The 14,752-nt window shown below is 54.2% G+C and overlaps 1 protein-coding gene across 1 annotated transcript in view; it reads left to right on the forward strand.

Moving 5' to 3' along the window:
* The window catches only part of col12a1b (collagen, type XII, alpha 1b), a 175,122-nt gene that overhangs the window by 31,115 nt on the left and 129,255 nt on the right, over positions 1-14,752 (forward strand). Inside the window, exons 18-26 of the mRNA XM_056581812.1 lie at positions 1,222-1,371; positions 1,714-1,833; positions 2,030-2,194; positions 2,294-2,440; positions 6,015-6,157; positions 7,824-7,947; positions 9,154-9,299; positions 11,660-11,789; positions 12,454-12,590. Coding sequence (XP_056437787.1) covers positions 1,222-1,371; positions 1,714-1,833; positions 2,030-2,194; positions 2,294-2,440; positions 6,015-6,157; positions 7,824-7,947; positions 9,154-9,299; positions 11,660-11,789; positions 12,454-12,590 — 1,262 coding nt within the window. The remainder of the gene's footprint in view (positions 1-1,221; positions 1,372-1,713; positions 1,834-2,029; positions 2,195-2,293; positions 2,441-6,014; positions 6,158-7,823; positions 7,948-9,153; positions 9,300-11,659; positions 11,790-12,453; positions 12,591-14,752) is intronic.

Below are 14,752 nucleotides of genomic sequence, written 5' to 3' on the forward strand. Positions count from 1 at the left end.
CCACAAACACAACACAAACACAACGCAGAGCCAGCCGCGTCCCCACGCCCCCGTCTCCTCCCTGGGAACGCCGCGGCCCCGTCGCCGCTCCGCCCCCCCAGGGGAGCTGGAGATGCACGCCACTGCCAGATGGCTGCAGGGCGACTCCATCCGCAAGGCCCTTGCTCTTAACACCAATGCGGGGCGCTCTTAACACCAATGCGGGGCCCTGCCCAGCCTGCCCAGATACGCTGCGTCCCACGGAGTGGACAGAACTCTGTTACTGAGTTGTAGGGATTATTAACCTCTCAGTGAGGGGCTCATGCTCACACACTGAGGCTCTGATGGAATCATGAACCAAAACACACTTGAGAAATTCAGCTTTTTATCGACGCCGCCCCTGAATACAAAAGAGACAGAAGACACCTGTTGTGTCGTCGTCGTTGTTGTTTGTTGGTGGACGCTGCGGTCGGAGGGAGATGAGCACATTGTTTACTCGCGGGGAATGACCAAAACATACCCGGCCGCCTGTAACCCTGCTGCGAGGCACGCTGCTGCTACTCGCTGCAGGGCCGCTCTGTAACTTTATTAGTATCTACAAACAAGGGACACAAACACACAAACACACAAACACACAAACACACGCGGTGCACGGGGGCTCCTTGGGAAGGGGAGGGCGGGCGGGTCTCCTGTCTCTCCTAACCTGTTTCCACTTTGCAGACGTCCGAAGCTCTGGTTGCTCAGTGTCTCCGCCCGAGCGGACGGACGCGCGTGTCCTCAGACACACGGACCAACGGCCGCGGGGCCACAGAGCCTTAACCCTCCACAGAGTCCGGAGGAACGCGAGCAGAACCTCCTCCCTGGGGGGCTCTGGGTGGAGCTTGGCCCCGGACCTGACCGCAGAAGGAACCAGACGCTGGAGACACGCCCTGTCACCTGACGGCGGAGACGCAGACGTTGTTGTTTTATACGTGCGAATAATCATGTGTGTTGTCTAAAGTTGTACAAAGTTGTCGTTGTAATGTACTGAATGTGTGTGTAACTACTCTGACTCACCCTGGCGTCCTGGCTCATTGTGTTCCTTTAAACCCGTGTGTGCGTGTCATTTTTTCACTTCCTACACTTCACAACACAACACCCCCCGACTCCCCCCCACACCCCCTCCCCTCGCTCCCCCGCGGCCAGATCGTACCACCGGGCGGCGGGCGGGGGGGTGACGGCTCTGTGTCCCTGCGCGTGCAGAGGCGGTGTGTAAGACCACGGCCAGGGCGGACATCATCCTGCTGGTGGACGGGTCCTGGAGCATTGGCCGGCTCAACTTCAAGACCATCCGCGCCTTCATCAGCCGCATGGTGGGCGTGTTCGACATCGGGCCCGAGAGGGTCCAGATCGGTACGGTTACCACGGCGACACGGCGGATGCTGCACACTCCTGCCGCTGTTGGCACTGCAGTGCTAGCCCTAATGCAGATACTACTACTGCCACTGCTGCTACTACTACTACTGCTGCTTTTACCACACATACTACTACTGCATCTACTACTAGGACTAATAGTACTGCTACTATTAGCATGACCAGTGGAACTGCTACTATGCCTGCGTCAACAACTACCATCACCAGCCCCATGCAGCACATTCGATTATTCTTATTTTTCCCATAATGCATTTTGTACAGTGTCGCGCTTTGGGCTCATTAGCTGTGGCCTGCTAACTAGTGCTGGTGCTCTCCCCGTAGGTGTGGCTCAGTACAGTGGAGACCCCAAGACGATGTGGCACCTCAACGAGCACCTCACCCGCGACAGCCTCATGAAGGCCGTGGCCGGCCTGCCCTACAAGGGAGGGAACACTATGACCGGTGAGTCCAGGTCCAAGGTCTAGTCTAGGGTCCATTAGACTCTAGTCTATGGTCCAGTAGAGTCTAGGGTATAGTCTCTTGTCAAGGGTCCAGTAAAGTCTAGGGTATAGTCTCTTGTCTAGGGTCCAATAGAGTCTAGGATATAGTCTAGTCTGGATACCTCCTGACTGCGAGCCCTCCGGTCGTGTGTTTACAGGCATGGCGCTGAACTTCATCCTGAAGAACAACTTCCAGGTCAACAATGGGATGCGTCCGGAGGCGCGCAAGATCGGCGTGCTCATCACGGACGGAAAGTCCCAGGACGAGATCATCTTCAGCTCCAAGGAGCTCCGCGACCAGGGCATCGAGCTCTACGCCGTCGGTCGGTGACCGCCTTCCGCCGCTCCTCGGGGAGAAAGCATTCGTTGCGGTCGTGTTTGGATTTGATAGTAACCACGGCGACAACCTCTCCCTCCCTCAGGCGTGAAGAACGCGGACGTGAACGAGCTGCGGTCCATCGCCTCCGAGCCGGAGGTCATCCACATGTACAACGTCAAGGACTTCTCCTTCCTGCTGGACATCGTGGACGACCTGTCGAACAACATCTGCAACAGCGTCAAGGGTCCAGGTGAGGGCGGAAACCACCTCCTGGTAGCTGGGACGGTAACGATGGGTTGGGTCGGTATCAGAGATATCCACCCCCAACTGTTGGATATCATATGAACCTGTTTTTATTTCTTTATCAGTTCAGTGAAGGGCAGGGTGGTGTAGGGGCTAAGAACACCTTTACGGTCAAATGTAATGGGTTTCTATCTCCATTTTCTGCAGCCTAACCTGTGGGCATCTTTGAGCAAGATGACCCCTATCGCCTACCTGCTCCTTAAGGACCTTTAACTGAATTAACTGTAAATTGCGTTGGATAAAAGCGTCTGCTAAAATACGAAACACTATGCTCATCATTTCCATTGAGAGCGATCAGATGTTTGTCGGTCAGATGTTTATCGGTCCATTTTAGTGGGAAATGTTTACCGGTTCGCTCCTCCTTGTGTTATCACACGCTAGGGGAAGAGGCTTTGCCTCTTACTGGTCCCAGTTTAAATGTTAAACATAATCATTTAAAACAACTGCATCATCCCCTGACTCCTTAATCCTGTGTTTCTTTAATGCACCCTGATTCTGGGAGAACTAGGTGGTCGTGTGTGCTAGCACTTGGGGGAAAAACGGATCGCAAATATTTAGTTCTGTTCTTGTTGGCGTTTAATTCTTCTACTTCTTTCTCAAGATAAATCAGTTGTTGTTTGAAATAGCAGGGAGACTTTCCAGTGATCTCCCTGCAGAGAGAAGTCTACGTCACCTCGTTCTGTTTACCAGGGCCGCTGCTTCTCAAAGTGTAAGCTCACTCACAGCTGAGGCTGCTGTTGTTAGGACTGCTGCTCTCAGAAGAAAGAAGTCTAGAGAGAGAAGGGGAACTCGATGGTAGAATCACTCCTCTTTTCATCTCCTTCGAGAATCGAGGGAGGCGGACTAGATGGTCGAATCACTTTCCTTCTCATCTCCTTTCAGTGGCAGAAACAGGGCTGAGCTATTTTCGTGGGTCCCCACAAACCATGGACCAGTCACGCTGTGCCATGTCCTCAGAACCCCAGAGAGGAAAGGAGAGCATTTAGAGTTTGAGTTCCAAATGCTGCTGCCTCTTCAGAGACAGCATGAGATCGCTCCCAGCCGAGAGTACTGCTGCTTTCACCGCTGGTTGAGAAAGAACGTAATGTGACAGTGTTTAAAAGAAAGAACAACGAGAGGGAGAAGGTGAGAGAATTGGTGGCAGTTCAGACTATGAGCTCACGCGCAGCTGAGACCTCTGGCTGATGGCTCCGAACACGCACGACTCTCTCTAACTCAGAGGCTTGGAGAGTGGTTCCAACACCAGAAGAACTGAAGGTCAACTTACCCGCCGGCAAGAGACAAAAGGCAACAAAATATATTTATTGCCTTGCTCAAATGCACGTTGGCAGGTGATGGTTTCCAACCGATGTTTATCACAGTTGTCGGGAAGATTTGAGGCTAGGAGATAGATGGCCCGTCTGGAGATGGACTTAGCTTCTGTGGAAGATGAAGTGTTGTGGATTTCAGAGAGCGTTCTGTATTTTAGTATCGTCTATCTCCAGATCCAACCGGGTTTTAGGACGGGATGAAACGTTGGAAGGATATTAGGATCTTTCCAGATTAGCTTGTCTGAAGGCGCTAGGCTGCCGTGTGCTAGCCTGCTACATTGCTGACATTGCTTCATGATTAGCTTGTCTGAAGGCGCTAGTCTGCCGTGTGCTAGCCTGCTACATTGCTGACATTGCTTCATGATTAGCTTGTCTGAAGGCGCTAGTCTGCCGTGTGCTAGCCTGCTACATTGCTGACATTGCTACATGAACGTAACGGTTGACCTGCTATGCCTGCAGCCCCACAGCACGCTAGCATCAACACTAACATTGTTTCAGCTGCGGAGGAAGTTCCTGTGATTAGATTCAGACATAAATTAGCTGATTAGGAGATTGCTTCCTTTGATATGCTCCGTTGAATATGACCAGGGAGTAGCAAGATGAAAGGTTTACGTGGCCTTCACGTCGTCCTCCAGATCTGCAGTCATCTGTTTATTTTGGAATAAATCGATGAACTAATTAATTTATACATTTAATTAGTTTAAAGTCATAACATCGTCGAGGTTCATGAACAACGGCGTGTACCGAGAAGTCCATCATCTTCACAACCAGAAGGTTCTTCTCATAAAGCTCGTGAACGCGGGGGAACCAGAGGGCAGGGGAACCCCAGCCGAAGAACGTCCACGTCTTCAGGACGAAGCGTTGAGTGGAGCCAGCGTGAGAGTTCAAAGCCCAGCCGGCGTGTGGGGATGTCATGCTGCGATTCGCCCCGACGTCTCCTGATTAATGAAGGAAACCTCTGAAGGATTCGGCCGACGTTAGAACCTGATGAGAAGAGTTTGTGTCGGAGGACGTCTGAAAGGCACATCCCAGAGGAAATAAAGCGAGTTATGTTGACGGCCAGGCGGCCAAGTGCAGGATTTGAGTGATGGTTTCTTCCGAGCATTATTCCATACTGTGGGCCTTCTCGTCTTCTGAAGACCCTGAAGACCCTGTCCAGGTCTTCTGTGAAGGAGGAAACTAGTCCACGCATCCTGCTTTTAAGGGCTTTGGTGCGTTTATCGACCGAACTAGGCAGACAGACAGGAAGTGTGTTTGAACTTGCTGGTGGGAATCAATCTCGCCGCATCTACAAGGTGTATCACCTACATGCCTGACCATATCTTCTGCGTGAGGACCTACTCTGACCATATCTACTGCGTGAGGACCTACTCTGACCATATCTTCTCCGTGAGGTCCTATTCTGACCATATCTACTGCGTGAGGACCTACTCTGACCATATCTTCTCCGTGAGGTCCTATTCTGACCATATCTACTGTGTGAGGACCTACTCTGACCATATCTTCTGTGTGAGGACCTACTCTGACCATATCTACTGTGTGAGGACCTACTCTGACCATATCTTCTCCGTGAGGTCCTATTCTGACCATATCTACTGTGTGAGGACCTACTCTGACCATATCTACTGTGTGAGGACCTACTCTGACCATATCTTCTCCGTGAGGTCCTATTCTGACCATATCTACTGTGTGAGGACCTACTCTGACCATATCTACTGTGTGAGGACCTACTCTGACCATATCTTCTCCGTGAGGTCCTATTCTGACCATATCTACTGTGTGAGGACCTACTCTGACCATATCTACTGTGTGAGGACCTACTCTGACCATATCTTCTCCGTGAGGTCCTATTCTGACCATATCTACTGTGTGAGGACCTACTCTGACCATATCTTCTCCGTGAGGTCCTATTCTGACCATATCTACTGTGTGAGGACCTACTCTGACCATATCTTCTGTGTGAGGACCTACTCCTACTCATATCTTCTGACTTAAGACCTAGCCTGACCATGTCTTGTACCTGTAGACCTCCTACCTCTTCAGACCTAGGTCAGACCTAGGTCTGAAGAGGGCATGTTTGTGGTCTGGGTGTGCAGGCCAGTGAAGCCTGGAAGTGGGGGGGGGGCCTGAGAGTTCAGAGGGAGGGAGGTGGTGGGTGTGGAGAAGGTGACGTACCGGCCCGCTCATGTTGGACCCTCTGTCTTCTCGTAGCGGTGGATCTGGGCCCGCCCAGCGACCTGGTGACCTCCGAGGCCACCCACTACTCGTTCCGGGCCAGCTGGACCGCGCCCGAGGGCGAGGTGGACGCGTACCGCGTGTTGTACCAGCCCACCGCTGGGGGGCCCTCTCTGGAGGTGAGCACACACTTACTCTCTCTCTCTCTCGCTCTTGCTCTTGCTCTCGCTCTCTCTCACGCTCTCTCGCTGTCTCTCTCTCTCTCTCTCGCTCTCTCTCTCTCGCTGTCTCTCTCGCTCTCTCGCTGTCTCTCTCTCTTTCTCCCTCGCTCCCTCTCTCTCTCTCTCGCTCTCTCGCTCTCTCTCTCTCTCTCTCGCTCTCTCTCTCTCGCTGTCTCTCTCGCTCTCTCGCTGTCTCTCTCTCGCTCCCTCTCTCTCTCTCTCGCTCTCTCGCTGTCTCGCTGTCTCTCTCTCTCTCTCTCTCTCTCTCGCTGTCTCTCTCGCTCTCTCGCTGTCTCTCGCTCTCCACCTCCTGACCTGGTCACTATGAGTCTCAGACCACCTCCTGATGCAGTAGGAATGAGTCCCAGAGAGAGAGAGGGGGGGGGGGGGGGAGGAGGGGGAGGAAGAGGGGGAGGAGGGGGAGGAAGAGGGGGAGGAAGAGGAAGAGAGATATATATTTTGTATTTAGCGTTTTATATCTTTACCTCCTAATTTTCCCCCTGCTTTGACGATGTTAACGTTTGTTTCTCATGGCAATAAAGCTTTTTTGAATTTAATTTAATTGTGGGAGGTGTAGAGGCAGAGAGAGAGAGAGAGAGCGAGAGAGAGGTATAGAGGCAGAGAGAGAGAGAGAGGCAGAGAGAGATAGATAGAGAGAGAGAGAGGCAGAGATAGAGAGAGAGAGCGAGAGAGAGGTAGAGAGGCAGAGAGATAGATAGAGAGAGAGAGAGGCAGAGATAGAGAGAGAGAGAGAGAGAGAGAGGTATAGAGGCAGAGAGAGAGAGAGAGAGAGCGAGAGAGAGGTATAGAGGCAGAGAGAGAGAGAGAGGCAGAGAGATAGATAGAGAGAGAGAGAGGCAGAGATAGAGAGAGAGAGAGAGAGAGAGAGCGAGAGAAGTCCCGTCCCGCTGGCTCGGCCCGGCCCGCTCAGGGGGACGTGCAGGATTGTGGTTCTGGTCCACTTTGAAACGGAGAGGAGCACAGGCCAAGACAGGGGGTTTCCATTAGGGGGAGGGCGTGCTGTACTGATGATGTCTCTCTCACTCTCTCTCACTCTCTTCCTCTCTCGTTCTTTGTCTCTGTCTCTCTCTCTCGCCTGCTTCCATTTGATTTTGTTCTGTACTGTGCAGAATGAGTGAATATTAGTGAATATTAACTCAGAGAAGAGAACGTTTGGAGACGTGTTCTGATAGTTGAGCCATCCATGCTTCATCTCTGCCACGTTTCAGATTCACCTCAATATCTCACACTCCCTGAACCTTTCAGCAAAGTACTTCTGAAACTGATTAGGTGGAAACACCATTCCATCGATAAAAGCTCAGTTGGTGATGAGCTATCTTTACGTTGCAGAGAGAGAGAGAGATAGAGAGAGAGAGAGAGGGAGAGAGAGGGAGAGAGAGAGAGTGAAGCAGAGAGGGAGAGGGAGAGAGAGAAATAGAGAGAGAGAGAGAGAGAGAGCGAGAGAGAGAGAGTACATCAACAGAACGGCACACCCTCACATGAGGACCTAATGGAACCCCCTGTCTCTCTCTTTTTCTCTCTCTCTTACGCTAACATGGCTAACGCTAATGCTAATGCTGACGCTAATGCTAACGCTAATGCTATCGGTGTGCGGCCTCCCCAGGTGACGGTGGACCAGACATCCACCGTGCTGGTCGGGCTGACCCCGCTGACGGAGTACAGCGTGAGCGTGTACGCCGTGCGCAGCGAGGTCAACAGCGAGCCGCTGACGGGAACCGAGACAACCCGTAAGTCTGCTCCTCCTCCTCCTCCTCCTCCTCCTCCCCCCCCCCCCCCTCCTCCTCCTCCTCCTCCCCCCTCCTCCTCCTCCTCCTCCTCCTCCTCGCTCCCTCCTCCCCCTCCTCCCCCCCCTCCTCCTCCTCCTCAGCCCTGGAGGGTGAATGTGTCAGAATGTTTCTCATGCCTCATAAGGAGGACTCTGTTCCCCAGACTAAAGGCCAGGCCTGTCATTAGCCGTCCCACTCAGCTGGTATTGAAGTGATCCTTTAGTGATGCTGTCTCCTCTGGTCCACATGAGGGATGCCTCCCAGTCAGAGCTCCCGTTGCATCAGAGAGCATTCCTGGCATGCTCCTGTCTCCGGGGGGTCAGAGATCAAGACCGGTCAATGTGTCTCCTCTTCCTCCATGGGGAGGGAAGGCGCTGGCGAGGCCGTGCGGGCCGAGGGCTCTGGCTGGGGGGACTAGCGATGTGGTTTGAGATGCGATGACGTAGCTCCCCCCCACCGCACCGTCCCATGACACGGACCTTCTGTCGTGTTTACGCTGCGATGGAACCCAGGATTCAGCGTCGGGTTATTATTTTTATCGGACACGGGCCTTCCCACGATCACACTCTGGAGTGGGATGGAAATTTCCAGACGAGTTTACAGATTCGATCTTAAGAGGTTATGCATTGATGTGTGACTGGACGTTTTTTTGCGTCTGTCTTAAATAAACGATTGGAATTAAAGCACTTCCATTCGCTCACTTGCTTTGGTTTTATTTATGTAACGGAGTGACTGATGGGTTCTGTTTTGAGCCGTTTTCCGCTGAACTAAAGTGTTGTGGTTCAATCCTCCTGCTACTGGTTAACTCTCCTCTTCTATCCGTCTGTCTGACCCATCATCTGACATCATCTCTCTATCTGTCTGTCTGTCATTCTATCCCTCTGTCTGTCTAGCCCCTTGTCTGTCCGTCCTCTCCGTGTGTCCGTCTCTCTCTCCCTGCTACTGGTTCACCCTCCTCTTCTGTCCGTCTGTCTGTCTGTAACAAAAGGTTTTATTTGACCATAGTGAGAGACCTGACCTCCTCTCTGCGGATCGTACAGACGGACGTAGGCCAGAGAACACGTCGTGGGGGTGACCCCCTGCCTGGGAAGCACCCCTCCGACCCCTGACCTGTGACCCCTGACCTCTGACCCCTGACCTGTGACCCCTGACCTCTGACCCCTGCAGTGCCGCTGTCGGCCGTGAGGACCATGGACGTGCTGGACGAGACCACCAGCACCATGAGGGTCCGCTGGGAGCAGGCGGCCGGGGCCAGCGGCTACAGGCTGCTGTACCGGGCGCTCAACGCCTCGCAGCCCTCCCAGGAGCTGGAGGTCTGGATGCCCCCCCAGCCCGCGCCCCCTCTGTGACTCTCTCTCTGTCTCTCTCTCTCTCTCTCTCTCTCTCTCTGTCTCTCTCTGTCTCTCTCTCTCTCTGTCTCTCTGTGTCTCTCTGTCTCTCTGTCTCTCTCCGTCTCTCTCCATCTCTCTCTCTCTCTGTCTCTCTCTCTCTGTCTCTCTGTCTCTGTCTCTGTCTCTCTGTCTCTCTCTCTCTCTCTCTCTCTCTCTCTGTCTCTGTCTCTCTCTCTCTGTCTCTGTCTCTCTGTCACTAACTCAGTGGTTCTTCTCTCTCCTTCTCCCTCCCACTATCAACACACGCTCACACATGTGTTTTAACACATGCTGACACATGTACTCACACTCTCACACTACCTCACTCACACACAGCCCCCCCCCCCCCCCCCCCCCCCTCACACGGCGGGGGCTAGCGCCCTGCTCAGTGTTTCCTAGGGAGTGTTATGAGCCGCGGCGGCGCGCCAAGCGCCGGGCTCTGCGTAGCCTCAACCCCTCCAGATGCTAATGGGGCCGGGCCCCTGGGAGCCCCGCGGACCCCCACTCAGAGGGCCCGGGCCGGGGGGCACACACAACGTAGAGCGCCTCCGACCCGCGCGCCGCGGCGAGGATTAGCTCACGGCCTGAAGTCATCGGTGACATAAACACAGGAGACGTGAATGCTCACCGCAGAGAGAACTCTCTTCTCTTGTCTCTTTCTGAGCGAGTGTGGATGAGGGGCTACACCACACCCCCCCCCCACCCCCCCCCCCCCCCACAGTGGTAAGGGAGGGGGACGCATATTATTTAGTTTGGCCGGAGCCCTGAATCCTGGCGAGCGGCCATCTTGGTCTCAGCCAGGAGATGGATTGATTCGTCTGCGAGGGCGTGTCCCTCACTCCACACATGGCTTCCATTCCTCACATGAGTGGCAGCCGTTGAGAGCCAATCAGCTCTCACGTAAGCGATGAAGTAGCAAAACGCACCACAGATATGAAAACATCCCCCCGTTCAGAAACGATTAGAGTCTCGTGTGTTTGAGCTCAGCTGGAGACGGCTCCGTCAGCGGGAGGGATGAGGTCGTCAGGTCGTTACTACGGCTCGTGCTCAGGGCGTTCCAGAGGTTCTGGGTTCGATTCCCGGTGGTCCTTGGGCTGACATGTAGGCCAGGACGCTGCCTGGTCCTCTGTGGGGGGTCAGGATTCAGAGGAAGATTGAAAAGCAAACCAAATTGAATTAATGAGCGTGCCAATTTTGGTAGCAGTAAAACTATATATATAAATATATATATATGATAATCTAATAATCGAATGTATAATAATAATACAATAATAATAAGTGCTTAAAAGATCAACTAAAACATTCCAAAACATATATATATATATATGATAATAGAATAATCTAATATATAATACAATAATAAGAAGTGCTTCAAAGTTAAAACAACAAATCCCAAAGCATTCAGACTCCATGACTCCACGGACCAGACCCCGTGGAGCGGAGGCAGACTCCAGGGTTAAGGTGAGCAGCAGCTCGCCTTAACCCTGGAGCCTGCCTCCGCTCCACGGACCAGACCCCGTGGAGCGGAGGCAGACTCCGTGGAGCGGAGGCAGGCTCCAGGGTTAAGGTGAGCAGCAGCTCGCCTTAACCCTGGAGCCTGCCTCTGCTCTACGGACCAGACCCCGTGGAGCGGAGGCAGGCTCCGCTGCACGGACCAGACCCCGTGGAGCGGAGGCAGGCTCCAGGGTTAAGGTGAGCAGCTCCTCGCACCGCCGTTTGCACATCCGTCAGCCCGAGGTGGCGAGGGCGGCCATCTTGTTCATGGCAGCGCCCCGACACCGCCGTGTTTCTGGAAGCTTCCGTCGCCAGCGTGTTGCTAACAAGGTGTTGAGTAAACCAGCAGTCAGCGAGCGGCTCGACACCTGGAAGAACATGTGGCACGGCCGGGCTTATGTAACATCTGTCTCTGCCCCTGCTCTGTTAATCCACTCTGAGGTCAACGCTCACCTCTGTCTCTCTGTCTCTCTCTCTCTCTCTGTCTCTGTCTCTGTCTCTCTGTCTCTGTCTCTGTCTCTGTCTCTGTCTCTCTCTCTCTCTGTCTCTGTCTCTGTCTCTGTCTCTCTGTCTCTGTCTCTGTCTCTCTCTGTCTCTCTCTGTCTGTCTGTCTGTCTGTCTGTCTGTCTCTCTCTCTCTCTCTCTCTCTCTCTCTCTCTCTCTCTCTCTCTCTCTCTCTCCTCTCTCTCTCTCGCTCTCTCTCTCTCTCTCTCTCTCTCCTCCTCCTCCTCCTCCTCCTCCTCCTCCTCTGTCTCTCTCTCTCTCTCCTCCTCTGTCTCATATGGTCTCTCTACCGTCTCGTCCTGTAGCTCCGGGTTGGGGGGGATGTGACCAACGTCCTTCTTGAGGAGCTGTTCTCCAACACGGCATACTCCATCTCCATCTTCGCTCTGCACGGCGGCGCCACCAGCCCCCCCCTGGACGGCGTGGGGGTCACCCGTACGTACCCCCCCCCCCCCCTCTCTCTCTCTCTCTCGCTCTCTCTCTACTCTATACCAGGCAAGATTACACAAACATCTCCAGGAAATGCCTTTGCACGTTTCCCATATATATATATATATATGCAGCTTCATTTGTCATTCCTGCATTGATACCCTGTCCTACTCCCCCTCCTCCTCCTCCTCCTCCTCCTCCTCCCCCTTCCCCCTCCTCCTCCTCCTCCTCCTCCTCCTCCTCCCCCTTCCCCTTCCTCCTCCCCCTCCCCCTCCCCCTTCCTCCTCTCCTCCTCCTCCTCCTCCTCCCCCTTCCTACTCCTCCTCCTCCTCCTTCCTCCTCCCCCTCCTCCTCCTCCTCCTCCTCCCTCCTCCTCCTCCTCCTCCTCCTCCTCCCCTCCTCCTCCTCCTCCTCCTCCTCCTACTCCTCCTCCTCCTCCTCCTCCTACTCCTCCTCCTCCTCCTTCCTCCTCCCCCTCCTCCTCCTCCTCCTCCTCCTCCTCCTCCTCCTCCTACTCCTCCTCCTCCTCCCCCTTCCCCCTCCTTCTCCTCCTCCTCCTCTCCTCCCCCTCCTCCCTCCCCCTCCTCCCCCCTCCCCCTCCCCCTTCCTCCCCCTCCTCCTCCTCCCCCCCTCCTCCCCCTCCTCTCCTCCCCCCCCCTCCTCCCCCCAGGGCCCGAGCTGCCGGCCGGTGTGCTCCGGATCTCCGACGTCACCCACAGCGCCATGAAGCTCCAGTGGGACGCTGCGCCCGGGAACGTCCGCAAGTACATCCTCACCTACAAGCCCGACGAGGGCGACGCCAAGGAGGTGAGCTCCCTCCCCGCTCCCTAGGCTCCTTCCCTAGGCTCCTTCCCTAGGCTCCTTCCCTAGGCTCCTTCCCTAGGCTCCTTCCCTAGGGCTCCTTCCCTAGGCTCCTTCCCTAGGCTCCTTCCCTAGGGCTCCTTCCCTAGGGCTCCTTCCCTAGGCTCCTTCCCTAGGCTCCTTCCCTAGGGCTCCTTCCCTAGCTCTCCTTTCCTAGCTCTCCTTCCCTAGGGCTCCTTCCCTAGGCCTCCTTCCCTAGCCCTCCTTCCCTAGCCCTCCTTCCCTAGCCCTCCTTCCCTAGGGCTCCTTCCCTAGGCTCCTTCCCTAGCCCTCCTTCCCTAGCCCTCCTTCCCTAGCCCTCCTTCCCTAGCCCTCCTTCCCTAGCTCTCCTTCCCTAGCCCTCCTCCCCTAGCCCTCCTTCCCTAGCCCTCCTTCCCTAGTTCTCCTTTCCTAGCTCTCCTTCCCTAGCCCTCCTTTCCTAGCCCTCCTTTCCTAGCCCTCCTTTCCTAGCCCTCCTTCCCTAGCCCTCCTTCCCTAGCCCTCCTTCCCTAGCCCTCCTTCCCTAGCTCTCCTTTCCTAGCCCTCCTTCCCTAGGGCTCCTTTCCTAGCCCTCCTTCCCTAGCTCTCCTTCCCTAGCCCTCCTTTCCTAGGGCACCTTCCCTAGCTCTCCTTTCCTTGCGACGAGGAGCCAGTGGTCAGGCAGTAGGAGAGGAGCCGTGTGGAACAGAGGACCGGTCGTGCTTCAGAGTCCTTTAGGCGGTTGTGAGGCAGGACCGGCAGGATGTGTGTCTGTCCTGAGTCCAGAGCACTTCCTGTGTGGGATAGTGTTGGTCCACTAGGGATCGAGGAAAGATCTGGAGACTCAGCAAGAGAGAGACGGTGGGATCCTTATTCAACTATTGGCTATTGGAACGCAGCCACCGTCTCCAGGAGGTGAAACATTCAAAACAAGCGAGTTTGCTGACATATCTTCTCTGATCCAATCCTGGCTCTGCTCTGTTTGGAAGAGCCTCCCATTGGATGAGCTCTGTTTGACAGATGTCTGACAGCCTTGTCAGCCAATCCTGTGTTAGGAAGGCCATGCTTCACTGAAACGTCAGTGAGCTCTCAGAGACTGAAGCTCCAGACAGAAAGACATGGCTCTGTGCTGAGCGACTCTCTGCTTTACGAGGCCTGTTCCACTCCACTGTATCAAATGTGTCCTGATTCTGGGGGAAAAACGAGTTACGGCTAGCCCTTTAAGTGATGAGGCAGCTGTGGCTGCATGGCCGAGGATTCTGGGTAAGAGAGTTCTCTGGCAGTGAGGAGATGCGTTTGGCTGCTGACCCCAGCCTCAGGCTGACCTCCATTCAGCCGACCCTCCCTGTCCTCAAAACGTTCCCCTCCCCTGGAAACAGTCAGGAGACAAACAGTCTGGGAGGGATCTGCGGTCGGGAGGGTGTTTGGTTGACACCTGGGAGAAGTTTCCAGAACTCCTTTTGGACCGGGATCAGGGAAACGGTCGAGAGCTGCAGTCAGAGCTCAGCCCTCAAAGCTTCTTGTCTCCACCGGTGGCAAAGACCAGACGAGGAATGAATGCCTGAGGAGAACGTTTCTAATCCACCCTTCATCTTTACTTCTTCCTTGGAAATGGAAACTCAGGAAAAACTAGGGACGTCCTAAATGTGCGTCTTGTGAGGTTCTGGTCTACTCTGGTCCGAGTGGCGGATCGGGAGCGGGGGAGGCAGGCATCGGCGTCTTGACGGACTCTGGGGCAGTGGACTGATTTGTTTGGTTTGTTTATTTGTGTGACGACAGCAGCACATGTGCTACGAAGCATCTCAGAAACATTTGGTAACATTTCACAACGGTTCCACGCAATTCAATCAACTTTATTTATACAGTAGTTCATCACGATAACAGTTTCAAAGCGTTCCCGCGGAGCCACGTTCGTCGTTAGCTCCGTTCTTCTGGAAGACCAGAACACTTCATTCAAATCCCGCAGAACACAAAAACAAAGAAGAACATGAAAATTTGAACATACAATTTGAAAACCAAGGAACAAGGTTGTTTATAGTGATAAATGCATGATGGTTTGGGTGTTCCACTCGCAGTTAAAAGGTTCTGGCTTCGATTCGATGTCCAAAGCCTGGGCATCCTGGAGCAGGAGGCCCTGCACCTAAATGACC

The sequence above is a fragment of the Gadus chalcogrammus genome, chromosome 21 (genome assembly GCF_026213295.1).
Source record: "Gadus chalcogrammus isolate NIFS_2021 chromosome 21, NIFS_Gcha_1.0, whole genome shotgun sequence".
Taxonomy (NCBI): Eukaryota; Metazoa; Chordata; class Actinopteri; order Gadiformes; family Gadidae; genus Gadus; species Gadus chalcogrammus.